At 39.6% G+C, this 19062-nt stretch overlaps 1 protein-coding gene across 2 annotated transcripts in view; it reads left to right on the top strand.

Moving 5' to 3' along the window:
* The window catches only part of ano8b (anoctamin 8b), a 40691-nt gene that overhangs the window by 12283 nt on the left and 9346 nt on the right, over positions 1-19062 (top strand). Inside the window, exons 9-17 of one of the 2 annotated variants that reach the window (XM_686156.11) lie at positions 2903-3013; positions 5229-5361; positions 7515-7653; positions 10867-10963; positions 11174-11290; positions 12884-13011; positions 16284-16445; positions 16533-16685; positions 18683-18809. In XM_686156.11, coding sequence (XP_691248.6) covers positions 2903-3013; positions 5229-5361; positions 7515-7653; positions 10867-10963; positions 11174-11290; positions 12884-13011; positions 16284-16445; positions 16533-16685; positions 18683-18809 — 1167 coding nt within the window. Of the gene's footprint in view, positions 1-2902; positions 3014-5228; positions 5362-7514; positions 7654-10866; positions 10964-11144; positions 11291-12883; positions 13012-16283; positions 16446-16532; positions 16686-18682; positions 18810-19062 lie in introns of both variants that reach the window. The other variant, XM_073916267.1, reaches the window with a different exon arrangement.

The raw sequence follows: 19062 nt of genomic DNA, 5'->3' as shown, positions 1-19062 counted from the left end.
TTGGCTCAGTTGATGTTTCTGTGTGGAGTTTGCATGTTCTCCCTGCCTTCGCGTGGGTTTCCTCCGAGTGCTCAGGTTTCCCCCACAGTCCAAAGACATGCGGTACAGGTGAATTGGGGAGGCTAAATTGTCTGTATTGTATGAGTGTGTGTGTGTGAAGGTGTGTGTGGATGTTTCCTAGTGGTGGGTTGCAGCTCGAAGGGCATCCGCTGCGTAAAAACTTGCTGGATAAGTTGGTGGTTCATTCCGCTGTGGCAACCCCGGATTAATAAAGGGACTAAGCCGACAAGAAAATGAATTAATAATAATAATAATAATAATAATAAACAATAATAAACCAATAATGAACTTAATTTATTCAAAACTTTCATTCATTCATTTTCTTTTCGGCTTAGTCCCTTTATTAATCCGGGATCGCCACAGCGTAATGAACCGCCAACTTATCTAGCACATTTTTTACACAGCGGATGCCCTTCCAGCAGCAACCCAGCTCAGGGAAACATCCATACACACCTGCATTCACACACATACACTATGTGTGGTTTATTTATAAACTAATTTCAAGAGGATCACATGCTTATGATCAACACGGATGGCACCTCATTAGCTCTGTAACCTGCCCTATTAGATGATTACGGAAGCATTATAAATAACCAGAGTTTTTCACTCCAGTTATCTTCGTCTTGAAGTCTTTCCCCCTACTTCCCACACTTTTTTTCAATTGGGCGATACGGTGGCCCAGTGGCTAGCACTGTTGCCTCACAGCAAGAACACCGCTTGTCCAACCTCCTATCGGGCCGGTTGGCATTTCTGTGCAGAGAGTTTCCATGTTCTCCCCCTGTTCGCGTGGGTTTCCCCCGGGTTCCCCGGTTTCCTCCCACCGTCCAAAAACATACACCATAGCCAATCGACTAAACCAAATTATCACCCAAGGCAATCTTAGTTTACACTTCTCACATGGCGACAAGCAGGGGAGTTCTCGAGACCTACCTGAGCTCCAACTCCCCTCTCGCCCTTCTCACGGGAGGGAGCCCTGAGCTTGAGGGTATTACGAGCTCAGGGCTCTCTTCTGAGACAGCATGCCAATTACGCTTTATTGCTTATCAGCTAAGTGTGAACTCTTGAAGACCAATTTAGCTTACCCAATTCAGCTTTTTGGACTGTGGGGGAAACCGAAGCACCTGGAGGAAACACACATGAACACGGGGAGAACATACAAACTCAGAACACAGAAATGCCAACTGACCCAGCTGAGGCTTGAACCAGTGACCTTCTTGCTCTGAGGCAATAGTGCTAACCACTTTCTAATGTATCGGAATCGAATTTGATGTGCAAGTAAATCAAATTTGATGTTCGAATGATTCGAATTTGGCATGCAAAGGAAGTGAATTTGACGTACGAAAAAATCGAATTTAACACGCTAATGAAGCAGACTTGATGAGCGAATGAAGCGTGTCGAACCATGAATGAAGCGAATTTGGCACGCGAATGAAGCTGCGGTTACACTAGAGTTTGTGTGTGCGAAATTCTGACGTGTGTTCGATTGGTCTCATACAGTCAAGCCAATTTCTCAGGTCAGAGTTCACCAAGCTTGAACTTTGCACCGCAGCAACCTGCAAAACTTGACGCATGACCCCGCGTTTCCGGTCTGACGCATTCGCATGCGTATGAATGGAAGTCTATGGGAGGAAAAGCGTGTGAATGAATTAAATTTGATGCGCAAATGTATCGAATTTGATTTGTGAATGAATCGAGTTTGACGCGCAAATGTAGCGAATTTGGCACTCCAGTGAAGCAAATCAGATGCGCGAATGAAGCAAATTTGTTGTGCGAATAAAGGGAATTTGAGGTGCAAATTAATCGAAGTTGACGCGCAAATAAAATGATTTTGGCGAATTAAGCGAATTTGATGAGTGAATGAAGCAAATTTGGCACGTGAATGAAACTAATTTGATGCGTGAATGAAGCAAATTTGACAGGCAAATGAAGCGAATTTTATGCGCGAACGAAGCAAATTTGCATCGTGAATGAAGCAAATCTGTCGTGCAAGTGAAGTGAATTTGATGAGCGAATGAAGCGAATTTGATGCGCAAATGAATCGAAATTCACGAGCAAATTTGACGCGCAAATGAATCCAATTTGACGCTCAAATGAAGTGTATTTAAGGTGCAAATACATCAAACATGACACGCAAATAAAACAAGTTTGACTTGCGAATGAAGCGAGTTTGACGTTGGAATAAAGTGAGATTGGCACGCGAATGAAGTGAGTTTGGCACGCAAATGAAGCAAATTTGATGCGTGAATGAATCGAAATTGATAAACGATGAAAGCGAATTTGACATAGTAAACTCAAAATGTTCCCTCGTCTATTCTGCATCTGGTGTGAACACAGCACACAGCTACTCCACACTTCACACAGGGGAGTGGGCTTGACAAACTACCTGTAAAAACACTGTTCTCTGTCTAACCCCCCCCCCCCCCCCCCCCTCTTACTCAAGCACTTATTTCAACTCTCTGAGTTCCAACTGTACCTTTGCATAATTAGCACTTCTTGTGTGTATTCTCTTTCCTTATTGAATGCCTCCTCAATTGTAAGTCGCTTTGGTCAAAAGCATCTGCTAAATGACTAAATGTTAGATTACCGAGCTCAAACCCCAGTCACACACATTGTAAGGGTCTCATATTGTTCATATCAAGCCACTATCCTCTCTTCTGTGAGGGCTGGTGCATTCTGTTATGTGTCCTCTTCTCATGTTTCAAGGGGAATGACGGTGACATTTAAACTTGGCTCTGTGAACGAGGGGGAGAATGGGCGGCTTGCAGTGAGTCTGTTTGTACATAGCAACATTGCAGAGTGACTGACGTTTGCTTCTTTTCTGTCTTCTTGTTGTGTTTCGCAGATAAGCTATTTGGAAAGCGGCTGCTGCAGGCCGGGAGACACATCATGTCCCATAAATCCTGGATGAAGACGGTGCCCACAGAGAACTGTGATGTCCTTATGACGTTTCCAGGTACCTTGGATGTTTCTTTCTCTCTTTGTTTTGTTCCCTAAGTATGCGCTTGTGCAAATATGTGTATGTTTTACTATAGATAAAATAGAAAATATCCTTTATCTATCAGTAGCTTTCAGCACTATTTTCCATCCTTATTTGCTTGGTGTGTAACGGATCACAGTTGATCTGTGATTCATATGAATCACAACCCACAGTTCAGATTAAACGCGACCGAAAATGCAAATATATGTGTGTTCAACTTTTGTTTTGCTTATTTGATTCTTTTATTTTTCAACGTATCCACGTCTATTGTGATGTAAATTTAACGGTCACATGAAGCAAATTTAATGCGCAAATTATTTGAATTTGACATGCAAATGAGTTGAAAATATACCACGACTAGAGAAATATTTTTCCCCCAATTTGAAACATTGATCAGTTCATTTTTTAATTTAAATGACTCAGAAAAACTTTACCATATACTCGGAGAGGACGAATTGACATTTAGACTAGCTGCAAAATGTGTATACACCCTACACACCATAAGAAATGGTTAATGTAAATTTGTGTATCTTATTTAAATAATTTAAACTTTTGACTACTATTATTATTATATTTATCAAATGTATTGTTTTTTTTTGTGTGTGTGTGTGTGTGTCATTATATCTTATCTGTATTGCTATAAATTTTTTCAATGGTTTTAATATATTTCATATTTGAAGTGCTTCGGCAATACTGTACTTAATGTCATGCCAATAAAGCAACTTAAACTTGAACTTGAGTTGAATTTGACGCGCAAATTAAGCGAATTGGATGGCCAAATGAATTGAATTTGACGTGCGAATGAAGCGAATTTGACCTGCAAAATTAAGAGATTTTTGACACGCGGATGAGGCAAATTTGACACGCAAATGAAGCGAATTTAATGCATGAATGAAACAAATTTGATGCACAAATTAAGCAAATTAGACACATGAATGAAGCGTATTTGACGCACAAATGAAGCAGACATGTGAATAAATTGAATTTGACGCACAAATGAAGCAAATTTGATGCGTTAATGAAGCGAATTTGTCAAGCGAATGAAGCTAATTTGATGCGCAAATAAAACAAATTTGACATGAAAATAAATTGATTTTGACGCACGAATAAATCGAATATGACGTGCGAATGAAGAAAAGTTTACACACAAATGAATCTAATTTGACGTGCGAATTAATTGAATTGAATTTGGCGACGCAGTAGGTAGTGCTGTCGCCTGACAGCAAGAAGGTCGCTGGGTGGCTGGTTTGAACCTCGGCTCAGTTGGCGTATCTGTGTGGAGTTTGCATGGTCTCCCTGCATTCGGGTGGGTTTCCTCCGGGTGCTCCGGTTTCCCCCATAGTCCAAAGACGTGGTACAGGTGAATTTTGTAGGCTAAATTGTCCATAGTGTATGAGTGTGTGTGTGAATGTTTGCCAGAGATGGGTTGTGGCTGGAAGGGCATCCGCTGCATAAATACTTGCTGGATAAGTTGGCGGTTCATTCCGCTGTGGTTAATAAAGGGACTAAGCTGACAAGAAAAGGAATGAATGAATGAATGTAGCTCCTGGGATGTATTTGGCGATCTCCAGAAATGTATATGGGATGTGTTTTTAAAATGAGCCTGGTGTGGTAAATGTTGAATTTGAATATTTGGGTGAACTATCCCTTTAAAGAAACAGATTGCCATCAATTATTACTTCCAATCTTGGAAAATAATCTTCATCATTTATTTAAAGCTCACTCATGGAAACTTTGATTTCTGTGTATGTTTTATTCTCTATAATGTTTAATAGTAAAATAAAACCCATATTCTGTGATAGCTGTTTCTTTTTTGTTAAAAAATACCTTAACCAAGTTTAGTGTTGTATCCTCTCACTATAACCTGCTGCTCATGTTTTGATATTTTAATTAAACTTGTAGAGTCAAATATTGTGCGGTGTCCCCTCTGGACATCCCTTTCATCACATACAGTATGTGTGTATAGTGTAATTGATGACAGAAGTGCTGCAGTGCGTGTAGTTAGGAAACGGTGTAAGGAAACCTTTTTTAAAACCTTAAATTGCTAGATAGGATGCTGGTTGAAAGCAGCCTGAAGCAGTATATGTAAGTTCAGGATGATTTTTTGCTGTATTTTTCACGGGTGTATCTGAAAGTATGAATGATGTGTGTTACCTCAAAGACAAAGGTGTTTATATTGGTCTCCATGCAGACACCACAGATGACCACACGCTGCTCTGGCTCCTGAACCACATACGGCTCGGCATCCCAGAACTCATTATCCAGATCCGGCATCACAAACACACCCGAATGTACGCCTTCTTTGTCACCGCCACATATGAAAAGTAAGAGGGGATTGGAGGGAAACTGATTTATCTGTCTTTTATGTGTGCTTACTTGAGGTCATTTTAAAGGGGGAGTTCATCCAAAAAACCTATCAGATTAACTAGCCAAACCCGTGGAAGATATTTAGAAAAATGCGGAAAACATGCAACCACTGACTTTCAATAGTATTTCTTTGTTTTACTTTGCATGTCAATGGTTGCATGTTTTCAGCTTTCTTTGAAATATCTTTTTTGTGTTCAACAGAATGTGATACAAAACCACTTGAGGCTGAGTAAATAGTGAATGCATTGTCATTTTTGGGTGACCTCTCCCTTTAATGTAATTATCATACAACCCGACTTGGGATAAGACATGAAAGGCAATCAAATGCTAGTTTGATGTTTATTGTTAAGTTCCAAAATGAGCCTCTAAACAAGAAATCGAGGGCCTCATGGGAGCTCAGGGGGCAGAAGTCTGTCACAAGATGCATCTGATTAAAGATACAGTTGAAGTCAGAATTATTAGCCCTCCTTTGAGTTTTGTTTATTTTTTTTTAAATATTTCCCAAATGATGTTTAACAGAGCAAGGAAATTTCCATAGTATGTCTGTTAGTATTTTTTCTTCTGGAGAAAGTCTTATTTGTTTTATTTCGGCTAGAATAAAAGCAGTTTTTAATTTTTTAAACACCATTTTAGGGACAATTATTTTTAGGCCCCTTTGGGCTATATATTTTTTTCTGATAGTCTACAGAACAAACCATCAATATACAATATCCCTAGTAGCAAAGAATTCTGGCCCAGATTTGGCAAAAAGCTGGCACAGCAGACATTCATCCGGCACTGGCATACAGCATGTGGGCCAAACATGGCCTGGGTTTGGCAGAGGTGGCATTGTCTTTAAGGCGGCACACAAGATTTGGGCCAGATGAAAAACGTAGTATTTGGCCCAGATTTAAAAATGTGATAAGTGGGCCATTTGAGTTTGGCCAGTCTTGACCCACATTTAAAATACACTAAAATCATTTTTGAGTAAAGAAAAAAAATTCTACCAATCAGGTCACTTTGAGAAAGAGCGTGCCCATAGTGTGCCTAAAGCGCATCACTCCATGGGTTTGTCAATTTCATTGCAATCGTGACACACCAACCTATCTGGCCCAGTTCAGGCCCAGTTAAGAGTTATTAACTTGGCTGAGACTTGGCCCAGATATGGTCTGTGTTTGGCCCTTGTCTGGAAGCCAGATTTGGTCCAGTCATGTACCGTAATTCACTGCGGCATGTGGGCCAAGCAAAACCTGATTGTGTGGGCCAGAGCTGAGCCAGAGAAATTTTGCTATGTGGGTAGCATACCTAATTACCCTAACTTGCCTAGTTAACCTAATTAACCTAGTTAAGCCTTTAAATGTCACTGTAAGCTGTATAGAAGTGTCTAAAAAAATATTTAGTTAAATATTATTTACTGTCATCATGGCAAAGATAAAATAAATCAGTTATTAGAAATGAGTTATTAAAACTGTTATGTTTAGAAATATGTTGAAAATATCTGCTCTCCAGTAAACAGAAATTGGGGAAAAAATAAACAGGGGGTCTAATAAATCAGGGGGGCTAATAATTCTGACTTCAATTGTATATCTAAACATTAATATTGAGAAATACAGTTAAATAAAATGATTTCTATTGGAATTGCATTAAGCATAATGTAGTCCTGTGTGGCAAAGCTAAGTTTTTAGCAGCTATTACTCTTCAGAAGTACTACTAATATGTCGATTTAATGCTCAAAAACATACAAATAATTAATTAACAATTATTGAAAAAAACAAAACAATCATATCATAAAACACAATCATACTGGCTTCAGACTTTGCAATGATAGTGTACAAAAATATGCTGTTTTGTACACTCAAAAAAATTATGTCTGCAAAACTGTTGCAAGCAATTTATTTGTGTTGAGTTTAAACAAACAAATTAAATTTAATAAAATTCTACTTAATTTGTTTGTTTAAATTTAGCCCAAATAAATAGTTTACAGCCACTTAACGTAAAAAAATTGGGTAAATCCAAGGAATAATTTCTGAATAATCTTTTTCAGTGTAATATATGTTGTCTTTTTCGTATATGTATGCTTATCAGCCTTAATCTGAGGCTGCCTCTAATGTATGTTTTGTGTTGTGTTTAGTCTTTTGCGAGGGGCTGAGGAGATGGGACTTCAGAAAGCTGTGAAGCCAGAGTTTGGCGGCGGCTCTCGCAGTTTCTCCTGTGAGGAAGATTACATCTACGAGAACATCGAGAGTGAACTCTGTTTCTTCACCTCACAGGTCCTTCACTAAGCTTAAATGTTTTGACTTCGCTTATATGCAACAATGACCAGTAAATTATGGGCGTCGCAGTGGCGCAGTGGGTAGCATTGATCGCCTCACAGCAGGAAGGTCGCTAGTCTGAGCCTCGGCTGGGTCAGTTGGCATTTCTGTGTGGAGTTTGCATGTTCTCCCTGTGTTCACGTGTGTTTACTCCTGGTGCTCTGGTTTCCCCCACAGTCCAAAAACATGTGGTATTGGTGAATTTGGTAGGCTAAATCGTCCGTAGTGAATGTTTGTGAATAAGTGTGTATGGATGTTTCCCAGAGATGGGTTGCAGCTTACATTTACATTTAGTCATTTAGCAGACGCTTTTATCCAAAGCGACTTACAAATGAGGACAAGGAAGCAATTTACACAACTATAAGAGCAACAATTGATAAGTGCTGTAGGCAAGTTTCAGGTATGTAAAGTGTAAGACGCAGAACATTAGTAATTTATTTATTTTTTTCTTTAACACAGTTAGCAGTGGAGCCAGAGAGGCAATTGCAGATTAGGAAGGAAAGTGGAGACTAAATAGTTGAGTTTTTAGTCGTTTCTTGAAAACAGCAAGTGACTCTGCCGTTCTGATGCAGTTAGTGAGTTCATTCCACCAACTGGGCAGATTGAGCGCGAGAGTTCGGGAAAGTGATTTCTTCCCTCTTTGGGATGGAACCACGAGGCGACGTTCATTCACAGAACGCAAGTTTCTGGAGGGCACATAAATCTGCAGTGAGAGTAGATAAGAAGGAGCAAAGCCAGAAGTCGCTTCGTAAGCAAACATCAAATCTTTGAATTTGATGCGAGCAGCAACTGGCAGCCAGTGCAAACGGATGAGCAGCGGAGTGACATGTGCTCGTTTAGGTTCATTAAAGACCACTCGTGCTGCTGCGTTCTGAAAGAGCTGAAGAGGTTTGATAGAGTTAGCTGGAAGCCCGGCTAGCTGGAAGGGCATCCGCTGCATAAAACATATGCTTGATAAGTTGGTGGTTCATTCTGCTGTGACGACCCCAGATTAATAAAGGGACTAAGCCAAACAGAAAATTAATGAATGATCAATAAATGATCTTAAATAAGACGAATACATTTATAGAGATGGTATATAAGTATATAACTTTACTCACCTGGAAAATGGAGGCAACTTGAATGGTTTGTGAGCACAATTAAGTGCACACAGCATGCCATATTATCTGATAATTGTAAGAAATGATCCCAAAAGGGGGCGAGGCAGTGGCGCAGTAGGTAGTGCTGTCGCCTCACAGCAAGAAGGTCGCTGGTTCGAACCTCGGCACAGTTGGTGTTTCTGTGTGGAGTTTGCATGTTCTCCCTGCCTTCACGTGGGTTTCCACCGGGTGGTCCAGTTTCCCACACAGTCCAAAGACATGCAGTACAGGTGAATTGGGTAGGCTAAATTGTTCGTAGTGTGTGTGGATGTTTCCCAGGCATTCACTGTGTAAAAACTTGCTGGATAAGTTGGCGGTTCATTCCGATGTGGCGACCCCGGATTAATAAAGGGACTAAGCCGACAAGAAAATGAATGAATGAATGAATCCCAAAAGGCAATTGACTGTGTTATGCTCTGTTCACTCTAGACAGATAAATCGCGCTATTCACTTATAAATAGACGCATGAACTTTTTGAGTTTACTCGCTTCATTCGTACGGCAAATTCACTTCACAACAGACACGGATTCACGTCATGGGCAGGGCTTCTGTCTGCCTGGTGACTCTAGCTTTGTTAAATGGTTAACATGGATTTTATTAAAAGAATAACCGTGTTTATGTGCTTTGTGAAGGCTGAAAAACAGCGTAGATACGTTTGGAGCCGTAGAGATCGTGGAGTCCACTAGATCCTTTCAGAGGTGCAGCCAGCTCTGTGAGTTCATCAACTCCTCCAGAAACAATACTTGGAGGATGGAAGCTTTCAGCGGTGCTTCCGACTGAGCCGAGCCCAGTTTGATAAACTGTTGTCGGTGTCGGCAGGAGGATTTTCCCCCCGGTACTCACAGGCGCTACATCATAATCACGCCCCCACAAAAGGAGGCTCCTGATTGGTTAACGAGGCACAAATGTCTACTGAAGTTCAGATTTTTGAATTTGAGCGGTTTGCGCAAACCATGCAATACACAATTGTATCAATTGTGCAAAACGCTCAATTCGCGCCGCTTTATTCGTGCGAATCACATCATCCACGCTGCCTCATTCACACATATCGCGCCACAGGATGTCTATTCATGCCTTTGTATTGACTTAACATGTAAATCACTTGATGCTTTTTCCGCATCTGGTGTGAACGCAGCATAAAGCCACATTAAACACAACAATAATACAACGTATATGCCAAGCTCAGCAGCCAATCAGCCGGAATCAGATGAGGTGATGTGATGGCGACTAACAAGACCTAGCTGTCACTCAATCAGTTATGCAGACTTAATATAAATGGAACGGATGAGTTCTAAAAAAATTCACTCCCTCACATTTGTCGTGAAGTGTAATAATAGCTATACACACTGAAATTTTTTGTACCAGGCTGTAAACACCTTTTTTCTGCTGTAAAGTTGGCCGTTTTAAGATTAGGGTCAACAGAAATGTGCTCTATTTCGGAGCCAGGCCTAGCGTAATTTTGATAAATTGCAGTTTCAGTTACTTCCATATTTGCTTCACGAGGGAGAGCGTGAGGTTGCCGCTTGGTGTCATCAGAGGGGGTAAGCCCCGCCCATTAGAGATGATCTCCTCCTCATTAGCATAAGACGTCAGCTTTGTTTTTGAACCAGCCACTTTGCTGACACACACATTTGTAGCTCCGCCCTCTTTTCAAAAGAGCACAATCTCATTTGAATTTAAAGCGACAGCCACCAAAATGACACATTTATGATCAAAGTCTTAAAGGGGCAGTTTCAAAGAGTTATAAAATATTATTTGTGCTGCATTTTGAGTTGAAACTTAACATACACACTCTAGAGACATCAGAGACATTGTAAAAACCTTTAAAAATGTGCATGATAGGTCCACTTTAAAGGCCCCCTAGATTTTCATTGTAAGCCCATAACTGTAAACCCTTGTTTTAGGCTATAAACTGAGGGATGAGTTTGTCAGTAGAGCTGTTTTATTTAACCAATGCTTTTCTGACTCTGAAATGAATTTATTTCATGCGAGCATTGTTACAGATTAATGCGCAGTGTTTTCCATATCACAGGAGCGGCAAAGCATAATCAAATACTGGCTGGACAATCTCAGAGCAAAACACGGGGAGGCCCTTCACAACATTCACTTCCTGGAAGGGCAACCAATCAGTGAGTTCCTTTCTTTAGATTTCCTGAAAGCCCTGAGAAGTGTGTGCCTGGTCTGTACCCGTGGCCTGTATGTATGTATATGTCACTCATCCTCATGTATCAGATGTAGTGAAAGGTTTCTACGAGGGAGAGTTTTTTACCGGAGTTTTGAATACCTGTTCATGTTGTGTGTGTGTGTTAGTGAGCGTGCACTGTGTGTGTATGTTCCAGTTCCTGAGCTGAGGGCGCGAGGTGTGATCCAGCAAGTCTTCCCGCTTCACGAGCAGAGGATTCTGGGGCAGCTGATGAAGTCATGGGTGCAGGCTGTGTGTGAAAAACAGCCTCTGGGTTAGTAGTTTTTAATGGGTCAATGGTTTTTTTAATATCAGCATTACTATTTGCTGGTTTTTCTTAAAAAAAGTGCTTAAAGCAGCTTAACACTATGGGCTTTATTTTGACGGTCCATGCGCAGAGCGCAAAGCGCAGGGCGCAAACGCTTTCAGGGCGCATTTTTGCTAATTTACGGACGGGAAAATCCGCTTTGCGCCGTGGCACATGGTCTAAAAGGGTTGAGTTTATTTTCTCAATATGTTATAGGTGTGTTTTGAGAATAAACCAATCAGAGTCTCATCTCATATTCCCTTTAAGAGCCAGCTGCGTCACGCCAAGAGCAAATTCGCTATTTACAGGACGCAAAGTAAGTGTAAGTGGAAAAAATGAGCATTTCACAAGCAAACAGTTCACAGTTTTTTAACAGAAAACTGATAAACAGAGCATCTACTGCGTGAGAATGAGAGATAATGGATCTACTTTCACTTTCGCTCTTGGATAGGGAAACCTTTATGCACAGACATCAAGTCTATAAATAATTAATTGCGTTTGTTAAGCGCAAATATTCGTTTCAAAACTATTTCTAAATTCAGTTCTAATTTCCAGCAAACGAATAAATGAACAACAATAACAAAGTGTGCTCAAAAAGCAGTGATTTTTCATATTTATGTAGGCTAGAAAATAATATGTCTTGTAATATTTTAATCCTTTATATTTATATTCTATATCTATTCTTATTATATCCTATATATATCCTTAATTTTAAAATTTTTTCATATGTAAAGATATTTGCCTATTGCTCTCTTTTGCGTATTAAGCAGTGTGTAAGCGAGGCGCAACTCTGCGCCGGAGTTTAGACCGGGTTAGTTTTGGTCTAATGAAAAATCTATTTTAGTTTCTCAAAATAGCAACGCGCCAGCGGTCCGCCTCAGAACGCCTTCCTTTTTAGACCAGAACGCCTATGGGCGCACATATGAGCGCTAATGCATTTACTATTTAAACAGCGTAGCGCAACGCCTCAAAACGACTCTTGCGCCAAGCTGAAACTAGCAAAAGACTATTGCGCCACGCCTTGCGCCAGGTGTATGATAGGGCCCTATGTCTTAACCAGAGTTGATGCATTAATACACAAATACACTTCATTAAACATTTACACATAGACAACACCTATCTGCTTTAAGATTGCAGGTTAACTATGTCTGTATATAATAACTTATATTTGATTATAACTTTAACTTAATTTAATTGTAATGCAGCAATGTGCACCTTTTGTAAAGCTGCTTTGAAACAATAATTATTATAAAAAATGCTACACAAATAAACTTGAATTGAATTGAATTGAATTGAATTGAATTGAATTGAATTGAATTGAATTGAATTGAATTGAATTGAAGAGAGGTAGCCCGCCCACATGCTCATATTATTGGCTTTGAATTTAGATTGATTTTGCATCTTGTTGCTCTGCCACACCTGTTATCTTGTATAGTGTTTACCCTAATCAGTAAACTAATCATTGTTGATTACTTTCATTACCAGCTTTATTGATTAGTGGCTGAAGAGCAGCCCAACTTGGGTTCTGAGTCTGTGTGTTCTTTTTTTTTTCTCTGTCAGATGATATTTGTGATTATTTTGGAGTGAAGATCGCCATGTACTTCGCTTGGTTGGGTTTCTACACTACTTCCATGTTGTATCCAGCCGTTATTGGCTTTGTATTGTGGATGCTTACAGAATCAGACCAGGTACTGGATCAGTAAACTGTCATTTATATGCTATCATATTGGAGTTTCGAGTTTTTAATTACTCATCCTCATGTCGTTCCAATCCTCTGAGACCTTCATTCATTTTCAGAGCACAAATTAAGATATTTTAGATGAAATTAGAGAGCTCCCTCATCCTCCATAGACAGTAGGGTTGTGTGATTAATTGAAATCATATCAAAATGGTGATTTGAACATGCATGATTTCCAAATTGTCTTACAGCATGATTTTTGTCTGTGGACATGTTGAAAAGTTCACGCAACTACTTCTGATATGTGGTCAAGCAGAACATCGTAGCCTTACTTGAGTTTACAAACACACTTAGCGTATTTATTTGTTTTGCCATAAGTCTGCTCTAGAGACAATTTGTTAAACTTGTACAGGGTTATTTCTTGTCTTATGTCTGTTTTAGAGACATGTTTCAGGTTTTTTTTATACAGATTAATTAATCGAATTGTTTTCCTTTGGAAATATGTTTTAGATTCATACCGTAAAACGTCTGTGTGTGTCAAAATCGGGACTAAAACCGAAACCGCAATATCATTCAAGAAAATCGTGATTGGTTTCTTTTGCCCATATCGCACAGCCCTAATAAACAGAAAGTCTTGACATTCAGAAGTCCAGAAAAGCAACCAAAAACATTGTCAAAACATTCGGTGTTACTTCTGTGGTTCATCTGGAATCATGCAAAGCTCCAAGAACACTGCTGAGCACAAAAAAACCCTTCGAAAAACAACTTTGTTAACCAATGCCTTCCACATCAGATCAAGGTGCATTTTTACTACATAATATACGACAATTGCATGTTGTGCTGCTGCTTCTTATAGCAATATGTTGTACTTCAGTGGTTCAACTGTAATCATACAAAGCTCCAAAAACACTTTTGTGCACCAACAATCTTATTTCCCACATCAGGGTGCACATGTTTACTAAGGGTAATACAATGTATTTGCTGTTATGGCCAGCAGATCAACATGCAATCATTATATTGTTTGTAGTAAATGTTCACCCTGACCTGATGTAGAAGAGATTGGTGAACAAAGCCATTTTATGTTTTTGTGTATGCGTTTTCAGTGCTTTTGAAGCTTTGTATGATTACATTTAATCGACTGAAGTTACATGGAATGTTTGACGAAGTTTTTGGTTACTTTTTTGCACTTTGAACATATATGAACCATCCCTTGGAGGGATCAGAGGCATCTCAGATTTAATCTACAACCCAAAAGCAGAAAAGTTGGGACAGTATGGAAAACGCAAATAAAAAAAGCAAGTAGTGATTTTAGGAATTTCAAAAGGACAAGGACGCAAGTCTAAGCTAAACAACAGTGATCTCTGATCCCTCAAGAATCCTCATTTACCTATAAGCGATATCACCACATGGGCTCAGGACCACTTTGGCAAACCTGTCAAGTACCACAATACGTAGTTACATACACAAATGCCAGTTGTGTTCTATGCCAAAAGGAAGCCCTATGTTAACAGTGTCCAGAAGTGTCGTCGACTTCTCTGGGCTCTGAGCCATCTGGGATGGACCATCACACAGTGGAAACATGTACTGCGTACTTGTCAACCCTCCCGTTTTACCCGGGATTCTCTTGTATTTTACAATTGTATCCTGCTATCATCCTGTAGAGTTACTTTCCTGTATTTCTCTTGTATTTTTAATCTTTTTATGAAGGGTGGCAATAAACATTAAAGAGCCGATCCTCCCTTTATGCAACCCACACCACCGAACCACCAGGGGGCACCCCTTGCTCTTAAATGTGAATCTGTTCTGTGTGATCATTTTATGTAGGCATGAAAACACTTTGAATTAAATCTAAAAACGGCAGGATTCCCTTTCCTTTCCAAGCGCAGTTGCTCCTCCTATGCAATCCTCAAAACAGTCGGTCAGTCAGTCAGTTTATGTAGCGATGCGACACTGTCAGATAGTGATAAATAGACGCTGTTTCCCAAACCGTTTGCTGTGTGTATTTGAACAGACATATACACATAATAATAATAATAATACTAATATCTAAACATGTCGATCTTGGTGTGTTTTTTTTATTTTGTTTTAAATGAGTTTAGTTACTGAAGTTTGCCCTGTGCGCTTGCGGTTTTTAAGAAACTTCTTCGGTGCGTCCGTCTTGTCAATGTTATTATTCTAAAAGGTAATGATTCACACTTATCAAGTAATTGCTTCGTACTGTTTTTATTTTTTCGTCTTACATTCTTCGGGTGATTTAAAGACACAAACGTTTCGGCACAATGCCTTCCTCAGTGTGTAACACATTCCTCTCACTTCCACGCTTTTATCCCATAGTCAATCACAATGCGTCATTAGTCAGACAGCCACTCTCATTTTCATTTTTTTATCCATGAATAACTACACAATGACTATCTATGTTCACACTTCAAACTTCATTCCCAGATAAACAGTATATCAATTATTATCATTTGCCAAGTTCATTCATTCAGTCATTCATTTTCTTGTCGGTCCCTTTATTAATCCGGGAAATGAACCGCCAACTTATCCAGCAAGTTTTTACGCAGCGGATGCCCTTCCAGCTGCAACCCATCTCTGGGAAACATCCACACTCACATTCACACCCACACTCATACACTACGGTCAATTTAGCCTACCCAATTCACCTGTACCGCATGTCTTTGGACTGTGGGGGAAACTGGAGCACCCGGAGGAAACCACCCGAACGCAGGGAGAACATGCAAACTCCACACAGAAACGCCAACTGAGCCGAGGTTCGAACCAGCAACCTTCTTGCCAGCACTACCTACTGCGCCACTGCCTCGCCCTCATTTGCCAAGTTTTAAATAAGAATAGAATATTTTATTTATTCCTTATTTTTACATCCCAGTGTTGACGGGTATTATGTACTGTGGTCAGATGAATCAGTATTTCAAGTATTTCTTGGGTTGCAAGAAACAAAATTGTTAATACATGTTTATTTCGAAAAAACCCCCCAAAAAAAACAATACAAATCATGAGGTAAAAATCACTACTTGTATTTTTATTCTGTATACTTTTCATTACTATCCCAACTTTATCTGATTTGGTGTTGTAAAATATCTTAATTTGTGTTCTGAAACTAAATGAAGGTCTCGGGATTGGAACAACATGAGGGTGAGTATTGAATAACCGAACTTTAATTTTGGGTGAATCAATCATTTAATAATTTATGGAATGATATCTTCATATTAGAGTCTACTATTGTTCATGTCCCGTGCTTGATTTTTCATGTAATCCTCTCAGACCAGCAGGGATATCTGTTGTGTGGTGTTTGCTCTCTTTAATGTGGTGTGGGCCACGTTGTTCCTGGAGCGCTGGAAACGCAGAGGAGCAGAGCTGGCGTATAAGTGGGGAACGCTGAACACCCCTGCAGAGTCACTGGAAGAGCCCAGACCTCAGTTCAGGGTGAGGGGAAGGTGGACGATACATCTGAAACACGTCATTTAAACTTCTCTTAAAACCATTTCCATCTTTCTTTTGCCTCTGGGTCAGGGTGTGAAGAGGTGCAGTCCAGTGACGGGCTGTGAAGAGTTTTATTACCCACCGTGGAGGAGGAGAGTGTTCAGGTGGCTGGTCAGCTTTCCTGTCTGTATTTTATGCCTTTGCTTTGTATTTCTGGCCATGCTCGTCTGCTTTGAGCTTCAGGTAAGTTACACGCTCTAACATATTCCTGATTATTGTGCATGCAGATTTCATTACTTTGTATTAATTTAGAGACTACATAGAATATTTGTACTCAAAAAGATTTTTAAAAAACACAGCACTGAAAAAAGGTCCAATATTAAAGTGGTCATGCACTCCCTGCTGAAAAATCCAGATTAAACCAGCTTAGGCTGGTTGGCTGGTTTTAGCTGGTTGACCAGCCTGGTTTTAGAGGGGTTTTGCCCATTTCCAGGCTGGTTTCCAGCCATTTCCAGCCTGATCTTAGCTGGTCAGGCTGGAAAATAACCAGCTAAATCCTGCTAAAACCAGCTTGACCAGCCTGGTTTAAGCTGGACATGACTGGTTTTGGCTGGGCTCCCAGCCTGGCTAGGCTGGTCAAGCTGGTTTTAGCTGGTCATATTCCATCAGAACCCAACAATTTTGATAATTTTCCAACGCAACCTAAAAACAACCAAACATCAACGTCTAATGATCTTACAGCTTGATGTGGTGTAAATGCTACCAGACGTTGGATTTTGGTTGCCATACCTGACCTGAATAAATATCAATTTCTTTTGATGTCAAAATAATGTTGTCCTTGGACGCTGGCTAGACATTGAACTTTGGTCGCCTTTTGGTCATCACGACCTAAATCTAACCTAATATTAACATCTTATGATGTTGTGCCCTAGTTAGATCATGTGTCTGAATAGTACGCGTGATCAGACACAGAGTACTTTTAGTGGGCGGAGTTACAAAATAATTGCTGTTCTTGGTGGAAGTGGTGTTTTAATTTCTTGTGACATCATAGATTGGTAAATCTGAAAGGATCTTGCATTTTCTCGACCTGGTGTCAGTAAAAGCTGTTTCAGTAACAATGAGGCATGAGGTCTGAAATATACAGGATATTCTTTTAGTACATTGACCTCTCATATATCAAAAGCTCAAGTAAAACTTGACTTTTCAGTTCATGACCACTTTAAAGGAATGATGACCAGATATATATGTAGGAGATAAGGTGACATATACATGTCTTAAAGTAGTCTAATACGTTCGTATACATATTTTACAACATGTTGTAACTTTCTATTGTTAGGCTGATTTTAAAAAATGCCCATAGAAACATTCTACATTAACCACCTTCATCAAAGAGCTTAGAATGACCGAGAGGCGACACTCAATAGAACGTTCCATTGCAACAGCAGCGGCCAGCAACAGCCCCAGATTCCGCCATTTTGGAGTGAAAGCGATCGGCTGTCCATTGGATCTTATTGCTGTCGCGATAGCAAGCAGCTGCTTAGTTTTTTGTTTATTTTTTAAAAAGCGCATTAAAGCTGAGATACAAACTGACATACGACAATACAACACTTACTATCACAATCATCCGCACTTTTAATAGTTTATTTTACACTTATAATATGCTGTTGTTCTATTGGAACTTTCAATCCAAAATGGCCGCCGCGCCATCTTGTGGCTATTACCCAAATCACACTAGAGTTTCGCCTCTTGGTGATTCTAAGCTCTTTGCCCTCATTAAACTATACTCTAAAAGGCTTTTTTCAGACTGATCTTTTTTTTTTCTGAGGTTGTTTTTTTGTTGATAATGATGTCTTAATGTCTTAATTAATAGTGTCATACGACCGCTTATGCAGATATTTGTATACTGTTAATGAGATAATAGTATTTTACAGCTTAGACCAACTCAAATTGCATATAAATTATTTACATATATGGCAAGCAGCAGTCCAAACCTGCTGTAAGGTGAAAAAAGACCCCTTTGCTTCATGTCTGGATTATTAAGCAAGAAAATACTAGAGGTCACAATGCAAGTGGTCCTTGCAGGTGAAAAAGATGATCATAATAATCTAAACAATATATGATTCATATGATATTTCATCATATGATATATAAATAATAATATCAGTTTACATATTATTGAGTGCAAACATTTAGAAAGTAGTAATGTAAAATGTGATCTGATATGAAGAGATGTTTGGCAGGAATTCGTGATGGGGATTAAGGAGCTTCCACGAGTAGCAAGATTCATCCCTAAAATCATGTTGGCCATCACTGTGACGGCGTGTGATGAGGTGTACAGAAAGATCGCCTGCTGGCTAAATGACATGGGTGAGTCACAGTATGTTCAGCACTGAAGTTTATATTCACTTTCTCCTTTCCTTACAGTGACCTATAGCAGGGGTTCCCCAATCTGAGAGGGGCAAACAGATACAGTATATACAGTGTGGTCTAATTCCAAGTAATATTATAATATCGCAATGTGTACAGTTAAGAATTAATAGTAATTATTAAGTTCAATATTAAGGCTAAATTGTCCGTAGTGTAGGAGTGTGTGGGTGGGAATGTGTGTGTGGATGTTTCC

This window comes from Danio rerio, chromosome 11 (assembly GCF_049306965.1).
Source record: "Danio rerio strain Tuebingen ecotype United States chromosome 11, GRCz12tu, whole genome shotgun sequence".
NCBI lineage: Eukaryota > Metazoa > Chordata > Actinopteri > Cypriniformes > Danionidae > Danio > Danio rerio.
Note: the sequence above shows the minus strand (reverse complement) of the source record. Positions and strands in the feature narration are given on the sequence as shown.